General features: G+C 32.6%; 1 protein-coding gene across 8 annotated transcripts in view; it reads right to left on the bottom strand.

Moving 5' to 3' along the window:
- LOC128891689 (uncharacterized) overlaps nt 1-14075 on the bottom strand; it is a 109325-nt gene that overhangs the window by 31499 nt on the left and 63751 nt on the right. For 6 of the 8 annotated variants that reach the window (XM_054151394.1, XM_054151393.1, XM_054151391.1 and 3 more), the window contains 6 exons: nt 12212-12309; nt 9183-9435; nt 7578-7719; nt 6772-6786; nt 1490-1635; nt 206-303 (listed from right to left, as the gene is read on the bottom strand). In XM_054151394.1, the coding sequence (XP_054007369.1) occupies nt 206-303; nt 1490-1635; nt 6772-6786; nt 7578-7719; nt 9183-9384 (603 nt within the window). In that variant the 5' untranslated portion in view covers nt 9385-9435; nt 12212-12309. The remainder of the gene's footprint in view (nt 1-205; nt 304-1489; nt 1636-6771; nt 6787-7577; nt 7720-9182; nt 9436-12211; nt 12310-14075) is intronic. The other 2 variants (XM_054151397.1, XM_054151398.1) reach the window with 2 other exon arrangements.

Here is a 14075-nt window from a genome sequence, read left to right as displayed (position 1 = left end):
TCAGAAGTGCCAATGGATCAGAAAGTATGTTTATTTGAAATTTGTGTGGTATATTGTACATGGATATTAATCTTAGATGTTTTAATTATGAATAATTGCAAACTTCTTGATATTAAATTCGTATTGGATCGGCTGTTAAGGTAAATAAACAGCCTGATAGTTATATCCTAATTGGTTCAAAATTAACATATGCGTGTAAACTTACTTGTATGTAGGGTTGTGGTTGCTGAGAAGAAGGTGGAGGAGGAGGAAGAGGGCCTCCAGTTACCGCTGCATCCTGTTGAGGGGATGTTCGTGGCGGTTCTGAAACATCCAACCCAGTATTTTTCAATCAAATATACTGCTACTAAAATGTATCTCTTGTATGCTAACTAGTAATTTACGCTGGATTATTTTCTTGAATAATATTTGGATAAGGGACCATTTGCTTTCATACATTTTTTTTAGTCATTTCTCCACTAATCGATGTAAACCACTCGACTAATTTTCCTTATTTGAAATATTAACACACCATACGGAGAAGCTTTTAAAGCAATTTAATACATTCTAAGCAAAGGAAAAATACGTGTTTTTGCGAGTGCAATACGAATAAAATTTTTCAGTATCAAAATTATGGAATGTCTTTGTGCTAATTATTAGAATGATTTGTGCAAATTATTATTTTCCCTTATAAAAATATTATTCCAGAAAAGCGATTTGATCATAATTTTCTTAATTCATTCTTTCCATTTATTTTCTCTAATTTATTTTCCACATATTCTCTAAGAGTTTAAGTAGTCTTGTTTGTTTATTTTATTAAAGTGTTGGGCCCACTCTGGCCATAGAACTAATCCATACGATTAAGTATTTTTGAGTTTACACGTGTAAATAAATATATTTCCCTCTACTTTGGAAAAATATGTTACCAATTCATTTATTACGTCTACTTTATTGGAAAATTGATTGTTTCAGATAATCTTCTTGAATTTTAAAGAAGATCCAAACCTTGGGGATTGAAATCGTTCATTATTTTCTTAATGAGACTAAGAAACGTATTAATCATTTGACTGGAAAGGTCGTATATATACGCCCTCAAGAAATGTGGCCAGAAAAATATTTATATTCGTTAAATAAATTAAAAAAAAAAATATCAGCTTATAGGGGATGATAAAAGGAAACTTTATCATATTTACAGTTTATTCATATGACGCTTAGATTCGAAAATAAAAATTGAGAAGTTAAAAGTTTGTTGTAAAAATTGAATTTCAAGGGAAAAGGTCGTCTAAGTTTTCGATTTTTATCTCTGAAACTAAACGTCCTATAAATGAACTGTAAATATAAAAAAGTTCCGCCTTATCATTCCATATAAGCTCATACTTTTTTTAAATTCACACCTCTACGCCTCTTAGAATTTCCACCAAAAATCGTCCCGCGGTCATAGGGTTAATTATTCGAACCCCAGCCGTAGTAGAAAATTATCATTTTGTATAAATAATGACGTAAGACTCACCAAGTGTACGGAAGACGATTGGTCGACTTCGAAATTTTTTGCCTGCTCTTACGGCAGTGACGATGAGTTGATATTGCGTGTCAGCCCTAAGACCGCTCAACGTTACCGCTTCGCTGTTTCCTGCGACCTCCGCCACCACCCTGTAACTAACCATCTTGCCATTGTGTTTCGATTTCTCTAAATCATTTCTGGATGTAATTCTTACTTATCACAACATTTGTTTAAGGTGGTATTATCGTCTAGAAACTTCAAAAATTCGATTTTTGTTTTGCATTTTCTTATCATTTGGGTTTTTGAGAAAGTGCCTCTAAAATATTAATTTGAAATTCGTTGAGCTCTCATAGTTACAGAGGTTCAAAGGCTGTTCACCAGTATTAGTGATAAATGTATAGCAAACTTTAAACGCGTTTTTCTCAAAACGACATTTTTCAAGTCGGGTGCACGTTTTTCTCAAAAACTATTGGACCGAATGACTTCTGGTTTTACACACATTTCGAGGGCACCAGACCACCTATGGTCTGAACTAGAATTGTACCGATAGCTTGAATATTTTAGCCCTGCTCTCATATTTTAGTTGACAATTTTCCGGGAAAATTAAACCTTAATTTTCAAACAGCTGCGATTCCGACAAAAAATTTAGTAGTTACTTAATTCTAGTTCAGACGATAACTACATTCATATAGATTGAAAAAAGAAATTTATTTTTCTGTCTCAGATGACTAGAACCGCCACAGCCTGTGCGCCCGATTGAACGAGCGTCTCACGCCACAACCTGCATAACAGCGCATAACTTGTATAGATTTCAATGAAGTATTTCATAGAAATTTGTGTTGTTAGTTGAAACGTGTTTTATTATGCATAAAAAACCCTGGTACTGTAGGTTTGATAGTTTTCGCAAAAATTAATTCCTAAAAATGACTGAAAAAACAAACTTCTAGACGATAATACCCCCTTAACGATTAGTGTAAGTACACAGAGATAATATTGTCTTTGTAACAAATTACACGTCGATAGTCACAAGCTGTACACGTCTATTAATGACTACGAGTATTTTTTTCCATACACACCGCGGCAAACAAAAGAAAGGGAATAAATTATGATAGTGTAGTATCGGGTCCCATTTTCCAAGAATAAGGAGTCAAAGATGAACACGAGTCGTAAGATGCGGGATTGGTCATGTAGAAAAAGCGCTCGACCGTGGATTCGAGGATCGTGGGTTCGAATCTCCACGTCTCATTTTTCGTAGAGACTCCTACAATAGTTTTAAATTGCATCTAAAATTTATTATTTTCTGGTATCACTGCCATTCAAACTTCATTCGAAGGTTCCATTAGAATTGTTGTTTCACATGCGTGGGTTTTTAAATACTCTGAATGCAATGAAGGGTACGGTTAATTAATTCTCAATGTGGAACGTACAATCTTGCAATTCATCTAAAATTGTCCATTTTATTCGATGAAAAGCGAAAGTAGAGTAGCACGCCAAAAGAGAGAAAATCCATTCTTCGAATAAGGAAATCGATAATGAATTACAGCGATAAGTACTTTGAAAACAAATGACTCTCCTTAAACTATCGCGCAGTGTATTAGTGGTCCCAGCTCTATCATTTAATTAAAAATGAGGTTGAGGGCTCTCTTTTAACCTCTTAGCCGTGGTTAGGTGTTTCCAACTTATATTGAATCGATTAAAATTAAATCATTTTAAGGTAGGTTAAGGACTCCAAATAATTCTTTGGAAACAAGAATTAAATTGCAAATTTCGTGTTTTGTTATCTTATTAAGTGTTGATTGGATGTTCAATCAAGCTACCTATCGAACTCGGAATTTACGATAAAAATTATTATTGCGTCTCACGTTCCAGGCTCTAGTTTTATTACCCTGAAAACATCATAATCTGAGAATCCTGGACAGTTCTGAACCCCACGTGTCAGTAGACTAATCATCAGACACATTCCAATAATTATTTAGCAAACTGGTTCCCAAGAATGTCAGAGAAATAATCGTCGGAAGGGAAAGCTAGAAACTTTTCCCCACTTTTGGTACGCATCATCTAAACGTGTCACGTAGACCAGGGTTCCTCGATTTATCTTTCCTCGTGACCTATATCTAGGCACTGTTTGTCTGTTTAATTTTTCTCGTGGTTGCTAGCATGGTATCGTAATTTTTCAATCGTGACATGCGATACAATACAATAAAAACAATAAAATCAGTTCGTAATGTATTATAGAATAAAATAAAACATATCGAATCCACCATGCTAAACAGATAAATTCCTAAGAAATAAGGAAATAGTTCGCCATTAGTATAAAAATGAATAAAAATATACGTTTGTAGTAAATGCATTGCCATGATATTACCGTTGTTTATTACGAGCCTTGCAGCAGATACAAACTATTTAGCAGGCTCGTAAATTTTCTTTATGATATCGAGTCAGTTATGTATTTGACAACATGCGAGGACCTTGATGAAAACAAACTCAACCAAACAGAACTAGAAAATCCAATAAAAAACAATTTTCTTTTCTCTCCAAGCCAGACAAAATTTATTTTCAATTTCATTATTAAATTAATAGTAGTAATTTAGAAATTTGCTTCTGTGCTTATAAATTTAATTAAAGTCTTGGAGTTATTCTGCAACTCGATCGAACAATCTTGTAATCTGGTTATACATATTTTTATTATCGTAATATTTGTGTAATACTTATAGTATAGTTATTATTGTGCATACTATTGTTATAATAATTATGTAACAAGCAGCCCATTCAGAAGTTTCTGTGTCATCCTATTTGTACCTTGCTCGTGGCACGCAAGCAATACGACTCACTAGGGGAGCCGTACGCCTCCCGTAGAGAATCATTGACGTACATGGCATCAAACACACCAATTATCTACTGCTATAGTCATCCCTACTATGCCAGATGAAACAATAGTGTAATTCAACCGATAATGCCAAGGTTCAATCAACACACTATGTAGGAAAGATTTAGACACGACACTATAAATCTAGAAAAATGAAGAAAAAGTTTAGATACGACAGGATAAATTTAGAAGAGCGAAGAAAAAGCTTAGATACGACACTATAAATTTAGAAAGATGAAGACGATCTTCATGTCCTTTTTACACCTGTACCTAATATATTATATCTATATGCTAGTATAGGAATCAAAACAAAGCCACGAAAATGTATAAGAAAAGAGGTGTAGCTAAAATGTTAAATATTATATAAAATCAAATCTTTTTCTATATTCTCCTTGAAATTAAATAAATTTAAACGAACCATCTTTTTGTTGATTACGAAAAGCAAATAATTTATTTAGATTGCCAATTTTGAGTTGCTTACTTTGTATATAAGTGTCCCATGTCACGATCGTACCTTAGCCATCGTGTATAGCGAGGAAAGCGTTACTGTCGCTACAGCCTATAATTTGTAATTACGTGTTTCGATCGCATAACTTCAAGGTACTTTAAACAACTGCGTGTATTTAAAATTGCAAGAAACCGCACGATCATTGACCGATAACTGCTAGGTCGGTGAACAGTGATCGTTATGCGAGAATTAAAATATTATCTTGTTCCGGTATTAATTTATTCGTGAATTTATAAACAAGAAATAATTTCTATTCAAGAGATGAAATGAAATTTATTCAAAGGAGGATTAGAAAAGTACTTTCATCGCTGATTAAATTCAAGAATTTTTATTTTAAATTTACACAAGGATTCGCTCAAGAAGGTAGACATAAGAAGTAGCAATTAAAAATTGTACATACGTAACTACATGCATGATACAAAGAAACGTAGTTGTAACTAAAATTTCAGAATTTTTGTTCAAAATTTAAATACATATTTCAATCCAAAACAAGAATACATTATGAAGTTAGACTTAAGAAGTAGCAATTAAAAATTGTACATACGTAACTACATGCATGATACGAAGATAGCAATACGAACAATGTATTTACTCAGGTATGTGTCTGATAAGTAGCCAAGATATAATAATTGTTATCCAGGAGAATCTAGTCGATGTTAGCGATGAGAAGTTGAAGCAAGTGATACCCTTGTTAGTATGGGCATGAACCAGCCTCCTGACGCATGATTCTCGTGTCGCAGAGGCTATTCATGCGGAATATGAAAATTTAATACGTTCACTGCGGTACAGAACGTATATGCATCGTACCGTACCTTCGTCTCGTGGGAGCCATATTTCATTCGACTTTCGCTACGTGCTAAAACGATATCTGCATTAAGATGCAGAGATGGGCAAAATTCTTGTCTAGGTAAAAGTATTGAAAAACGACCACAATATAAACAATTGTTTATCCGTTCCTCTTTAAATAAAAATTGAAATTTCAGTTATGGAGTTAAATATTTCTTAATCGACAAATACAAAATTTAACCCAGGATTTGAGCCAGAGTCAGACTCTGGATATGTTTGTTTGGAAGATAAATGTTGTGTTAATTAGTTAAAAAATTTAACTAATTCAAGTTGTATGTTTTTGGTTTATTTAAACCTACCTTTCTATCAAATTATTAAAAATTAAAGATCCAAGTTCAATTCTCAAGTCTAAAATGATTTCCGAAGCGCGAGGATGAATGCGACTAAATAAATGATAACTTAGGCTTGTTAAAATTTTTAAATTAAAGCCAGTCAGTAATATTTATGTTTGATTATGCAGAAGTTGTCAATGCATAAATTGTCTTGATTGTTTTAAGAACTTGGAGTATGTTTAAATAGGTAAGTAAATTATATATCACTGATAAAAAATTCTTATGTTGTGTGTAATTGTGTAAATATCCTTACATCTATAGAACTGCCATGAATTTTCTGAATAATTAAAGGTAAACAAAAGTGCACAAGAGATATGAATTACTAGTCTGTCTCAAACTCACAAAAATTAATTATTATACAACTTAGTCAATTTTCATGTCGCACAGCGTTAAAATGATACAATATTCCTTGTGTCTTATGTCCTATTTAAGTATTTGATTTATTAATATTTTTAAGTTTGGCGTATGAAATAAAAATGTGAAAATTACCAAACGTTCTATGGTATTTAAGTAATCGAGGACTTATTTATTGCTCTAGTGGTGTAAAGTACCATTCATCTTGTTAAACACATTTTCATAATACTTTACTACACTATGGCGTGCAGAGTTACTATTAAATAATCGTACTTTGCACTACACCCATCATTCGTTTTGTCACTACTCCGAAACAACAAGAAGGTGTCTGTAAAGATGCATAATTTTGAAAAAAAAAAAAATACTTTAAAAAGTGTGTATGTACCTGTCATTGTGTTTCCTGCGCCGCAATAGAAGTGAAAGTATCAGTTAATATTAAGCCTTCCTTAAAAACTGACACCGACAGACTGGTATTGATTGATAAATGGGTTAAAATATTAATTTCTAATTCACTTATTATTAATATTTCCGTGTCTCGTGTACTTAGTTATTTTCCTGTTTCGTACTATGTTTAGAAATGTATAGTGTCTTCTTTGTTTGCTCGTTGTATGGATTTAAGACAATTAAAATTTTGTTATAGATTATTCGATGATAGCGAGTGTACTATACCAACTTATTAGTAGATTGCGTACGTTTATGCATTTTTGTCAATTAAAAGTATAGGAAATGTGTGAAGATTATGTAACAATGAAATACATGTTACACTGTTTAGGAGATAAGATACTTTCATTTAAATATGATTTCTTTATTTACGTCTAATATAATTCATATTTTGGGTATTTGAATTTAAACTTAATCAAATTCTTAATTAATCCTTATAATTTTGACGATATTTTGAATTAACAATATTCATAACTTTCCATATTGCCTCTATGAAAAGAAACAAACGACAGCAATTTAACCCAAAAATTAATTCTACTTATCATTACAAAAATTAGGGAAACCTATAAACTAAAAATTTCGCAAGTGATGGTATCGATTCGGTCTCTGTAAATGTACTTTTCGTATTGGACGTTTTACTATTTCCGTGATACGCTGATGTACTGCCAGGAGAATGTACGCGATTCCCATCAGTTCAGTCACATACGTGTACAAAGTAAGTTGTACAATATCGAAATCGGGGAAACCCACCTGGCATCGGTTGGTTTGTACGTGACATCGTATTTCTCGACTTGCTCGACTTGACTGGTGCTCCAAGAAACGCGGACAGACGTCGGATTCAGAAACATCACTGTAATATTTTCCGGGACGCCAGGAATACCTGTCACCGATCCTGAAAAATCAAATACGAGTGCGCTGGTGAATACACTGGCGATTAAACGTGAAGTAAGAAAACGGAATAAAAAGTAACATTCTTAATTTGCCAGAGCAAAAGTTCCGTGACGTTTCGTTCTTAAGGTGTTCAAGCAATCGAAAAAGTTGTAGTATCGCACCCCCATACCCAAGAGTAAGGAGCCAAAGACAAACATAAAGTTACTTAAGGTGTTTAAATTATTTCTACTAAATTATATTTCAAACGTTTATGTCAAGTTCTTTGGCTGTAAGAAAATCATGAAAATTTCCTTGAAATAAGAGCATTCCTTTCAATTTTCCACGTATAGAAGTCTTAGGTAGAAACTGCTGAAAAGATAATCTTGCAAACTAAGAATTTTTTTTTCAACACAAACTAACACTAGAAATATTGGAAAATGATTAGTGCACCCTTAAAGTATTAAATAATTATTTTAAGAAAGTTTAGAATTGAATAATTCCAATACGCTAAATAAACATGACTGTTCTCTAATTCGATTCAAGCAATCCTTCAGTGTCTCTTTTAAATTCTCAGCTAAGCATAAATTGTCATGGAATAAATGGGATAAATGCAGCTGTGAACTATTTCGCAGATCTCGAGAAATCAGATTATAAAGAGGGAACAACGACGGTGCAGTATTGCTGGACTAAATGCATTCTTAATGAAGATTGCATTGAGAAATCACGAAAGAAATAAAATAAAAACTTATTTATCAAACGTCAGATGCGTAATGAACCAGTCTCCTGCAGAAGTAGTACATCCATAGCTATTGTGCGACAACGAAATGAGATTAGAATAAAAATTATATTCTCGTTCGATTCATTCGTTACATTAAATATTCCTATCGTACCTGTTGGAATATTTACTATAACTCAACCTTTTGTTTTACTACAGACATAAATGTACTGTGAATACATATACAATGTATACATTGTGTTCCAGAATTAGTATAAGAACCAGAAATGGTGGGTAGCTGAGACGATTCTGAACCACAATTTCTTTTGCAGAAATATCGGATGGTGCTTCGCTTTTTAATTATTAACGAAAAAACACTGACCAATCACAGCGCTCACTTAAAAAAAAAAAAAAAAATGGATTTTAAAACACTTTTAACGGTAACTAAAAGATAAAGATTGAACATGAACACTCATAGACAATAATAACAGAGGTATGATACACTGATTAGTAATCACTCAGAAGAAATACACTATATTTTCTTTATTATTTCGATATCTGAACGTACTCGTATTCGTCCACCTTAGTTTATATGATTTTTCTTCCGCCACGTAACATATTTATAGCCAAGAGGGTCCCTTGAATGAGGATAAAAATGGGTTTGAATGCAGGATTCCGAGCAGTAATGCGATACCTCCGTCATTATTTTTGCTCTTACATATCAGAAAGATAGGATTTATTTACTTGTTAAAAAAGTACATATATCTTACCGACGAAACCAGCTCCTTGGAGGAATAGTACAGTGGCCCAAAGGACCATGCTGCCAAAATGGCGGGCCAAGGATGGACCGCGTATTCTTTCACACATGTGCTTGTTTACGTTTCCGTGTCCACTCGGAGATGTGCGTTTTCGTGCTTTGCGTGCGATTGTTTGGTGTTCTGCACATGCACCAGTCTGTGGGTTGGGGCTCATCTAGCCTCCTCTACCGCTCTGCATTCTCCTCCTTTCATTACGTAATAACCACTGCAACAAAAAATGTACATGTCGAATTGAGTAACCTCCGCCTTTTTCGAAATCGGTTAAAAAACGAAGACATATCCATCAAGACTTCAGGGGCTATAGTATGCGAATATCATTCGTTCGTTCATTCATTGTTTTATTAAAGTGCGTAACTAATTACAAAGTAAACTTATGTATTTAACTATATCATTATAAATAAAATATTGTTATAACTGTAGGATTGTGATATGTAATACGAGTGTATCCGTGTATGCAATGGTTGCGTGGGAACGCGGTGTGATTTGTTATTTATAATAATTAGGAGTTCAGTTCGGTCGAGACAGTTGTAAAAGTCGGACAATAAATAATTCGTTGTCAAACTGTAATACGTTTTAAAGTCATTAGATTCCTACATAATGGAATACTTTAATTGTTTTTCATGACTTTGATTTAACCCTGACTCTCAATATTCTACTAGTATCGCATGGTTTTCTTTTAATACTGATGTTTTATTTATAATTATATCTTATTACCTGTCGATATCTCAGTCTTGTCATTAATTTTAGAGTATTTAAAAGTATGTATATTTTATAAAAAGGAGTCTATATAAAAATACATTTTATATTTCTTTGTTGATATTCGTCAGGAACGATGTTATCGCTTTGAAAATCTTCGCTTTTTCTATAACTAACTAATTTAACCCTTGAATGGAAAGATTGAATAAATTTTACTCCTTGCATTATCTTATGTTACTTTTTTACAGTTTATTAAAAACTTATATTTTAAATTTATTGTTATTTTTAACCATATTGGTACCTTATTCCTTGGCACTTTGTGTACTAATGAAAAAAAAAAAAAAATGTTATGATAAGAAAAATGGAAATAAGTGAGAAGTATGTGTTAGTATAATAACTATGCCTGTATAGTTAATCACTTGAAATAAATATTAGGTTGTCGCAAAAGTTTCTTTCGCTTTATTAATAAGTAATAGATGCACAATATTTGATGTTTTATGTTACATTACTGAATTGTGCACGATTCATTTTGCTCCATTACTGTTACAACACGAATATCTATGAAATTAGATTGTCTATTTATATAAACACGATCGCATAAAATAATTGAGTGCAACTCGCGAAAGAAACTTTCGGGACAACCTAATACAAAATACAAGGCATCCATCAAGATTAAATTACTACTGGTAGATTAGAAGGTGTAATAATCTTCATCGTAAGCGATTAAGAGTATTTAGAATAAACAAACCCGAACCTACATTGCTACTACAATTATTAGTTACTAATAATATCGACTAGTAGTCTTGTTCTTATGCTTCCACTATTTTACACATTACCCAGAGTTTTTCAACCTCGTAGAGTTCAACGAGCGTTTCAGTTCACTCGGTTGATAAGAACTTTACGTGTCAAAGCTTCGTTGTTCGTGTTTAAAGTAATAACTGTAGGCGATTATTTTAATCAAGAAGCAGCCGATAATTATCTGATGCATGGCGTTATCGAATATAACGTAATTACAACAAAACGTCTGCATACGAAACAGTTTCCCAATAGGTATCTGCCAAGTACGCGATAGAATAACTTGGCATTATCAGTTCGAGCGTAACGCACAACAAAGCTTTATCATGTAAAGTTCTTATCGGAGGAACGTATCGAAATAACTCGTAAATAATTACATGATAGTGCTTACAAAATAGCAAACAGTCACACGATACTCTGGTCTGTTTGTAAACAGTCGACTGAAATTAGTTATCAGCTACAAAGCAGGTAAAATGGAGTAAATATGTTTACAGGAATATATTTTATTGTTCCTAGAGAAAACTAGTTTCGAAACTTAAATATTCGGAGGTTTTGTATAGTATATCAAATAAACCGAAATTACAAATAATTTATTTTACGAAGACGTTGCAAACTCAGTGTAAAAAAGAAAAAATAGGTGAAAGGATAAATCATTCATTTCCAGGCAATGCGTTTTGCCTTGCGTGTCAAAATTTCATACAGATGTGTAGTTTAGGTTATTATTTTGATAATAAAAATCGATATGAAATTTGTTATTTTAAAACGAAAATTTATCATCGTCTTTTGCAATAATTGGCACAAAAGGCTATAAATTTATTCCCTTGAAAATTTTAATAACTCCATCATTTAAATGAAAAAAAAACGCTTACGTTTCAAAATAAACGACTGTATCTTTTGTCGAATAAAATACAAAACTTTACGTTCAACCCTATAAATTGCCCCATCACGAGGTGGGCGTGTTGGATGTCAGTATGGCGCTACCGTACAACTACCTATCGTTGGGATTAGACGTACGACTAATCGTACTATAAATCGTTACGGCTACGACCTCTACCTCTACCGAATACGTAGAGTCGTCTGACGTGTATAAAACGAAGATAAAGGAGAAATAATTTTAGAAGCTACGAAATTCATTAATATATCCAAAACAGAAATAGAAAAATATCAAAAAAGAAAAATAGAAGTTTGGATGAAGATTATCCTTTTATGATATTTTATGAATTATCTATTATATCGCCTAATTCACAGACAGTTACTTTACTCGAATGAATGTCTTTTAGCTAAAAAAAAAAAAAAAAAAAACTTTTATTAATATAACTCTGGCAATTTTGCAAATTTTACTATTTCATTTCAATATTTCAGGAACACATTTTCAGAATCTTCAGCTTAAGACAGTATATAATCCAAAGAATGGCTCTCTGAACCCTGTGTATCAAAATAGTTTGTTAAGATGGAATATTAAACCATTTACATTAATATAAAATGCATACCATTACAGCAGGATGACCCTGATGGCTCTCCAAGCGACACATCGTACTTGCATGTCGTTGTTCAGGCAACGTAGGAACAGATTCATCCTAAAGCTGATCTGGAACACAAAATTAATTTCCAAACATTAATTAAAATTGCAACGTTCTACTGGTACATCTAATATTGAAATTCGATATTATAGATTGTATACACAAGTGCGGTCGTGTGTTAACCAAATTTAATCAGAACATATTGTTGACGTAAACTTAAATTTCATTTATTATTGTGGATCCTACGACCTCAGTCTAATATACATATTTACATATAATAACAATATATTTAAGAATCTTGTGCAAGATAAAATCTAAATCATTTTGGAAGGACACTGGGAATCAACTGGATAAACACAATTTAATTATACAGAAATGTTAACATTGACTTCAGTTATTGATTAAAATGTGTTGTCTATATAGTATCTACGGTAAATAAAATTTTCCTGGGAGAGCAAACATTTAATTCATTCAGATTTGAATTTAGCAATGCTTAATTTAATAATATAAGATGGTTTGATCTATCGCATATTATGATTATATTGTCATATCTTTTATTTATATTGTATGTTTTTTTATTATTTACTTACGTTTATTTATATGCATTTATTACAAACTTCTGATTCTTTATTCAGTTCAATTATAGATATTTCGTTTCGATATACTTCAGGAAGATCTTTGAAGACCGATACCATCTCTTTTTATGTCGATGATTTCAAAAATAATTTGTCCAAATCACAAGAGGTTCACGAATGAAACGCAACTTTGGATAATAATTATTTCCATCACTTGTCCACCGAATTTTGTCCCCAAGTGTACGTACAAAATCCAACAGAATAAAATTATACGTTACGCATGCACAATTACAATTAATTAAATATTAAATCGATCCCGCGTTCGGCGAAAGTTTAAAATTAATGCATACTTCACGAATGCTTTAACGTTAACAATTTTTGCGGCTGCATTCACAGAAATTCAACGGAATTGCAACGGACGAGGAAAATGCAAGCATGCGCTCCATCGCGGTCATTGCAATTAATCCGCTGTACGCTGCGTAATTTTAATGGGATAACTTCCATGTGGCGTTGCAAAATGAATACTCGACGGGTAGCCGACGCAACGAATCTCGCGTACGTTTAATCTCGTCGAAACGCATGTGATTGATAGAAACCACTTTATCAGTTGCAGATTTTTCCGCTGGCAAGTTGTACGCAACGCGGTAAAACGAGACAAAATTCATTCTCAGTCGAGACATGGAGATGAATACAAATAAAACTGACCGAGTAAGAACGAGGAGAATTTAATAATCTACACTTTATATAAAATTTAGAGAACAGTCGACCATCTATCGAACTGAGATATTCTCGAGCTATTCGTATTATCGAGTTAACAAGTTTTTTTTTTACGAAAAACGCGTTTAAAGTTTCAGATATCGTTTACACCTAGTAAAAAAAGTCTTTATTAAGCCTGCAACTTCGAGATATTTATCGGATCTCCGTAAAATTTTGTTGGATACCACTCAAGTTTATGCATTAAGTTGTCTGAAAAGTTTCTTTCGTTTTAGTAGTATACGTGTATATTATTTTATGTTTTATGTTACATTACAGAGTCGCGTACGATCCATTTTGTCCTGTTACTGTTAGAACGTCAACTTCCAAGAGATAAGGTTGTCTATTCATATAAACACTGCCATATAAGAGTGCAAGTTGCGAAAGAAACTTTTTGGGCAACTTGATACTTAACAAAATAGCAAAAACTGGAAAATCGATTTTATTGAAAGTCCTTTTAATGAGAATGTAATTATCACCCTAATTGCTCTATAGATGCTGCAAAA

This window comes from Hylaeus anthracinus, unplaced genomic scaffold (genome assembly GCF_026225885.1).
Source record: "Hylaeus anthracinus isolate JK02 unplaced genomic scaffold, UHH_iyHylAnth1.0_haploid 12002, whole genome shotgun sequence".
NCBI classification, from domain to species: Eukaryota; Metazoa; Arthropoda; class Insecta; order Hymenoptera; family Colletidae; genus Hylaeus; species Hylaeus anthracinus.
This window is presented reverse-complemented; position numbering and strand designations above follow the sequence as displayed.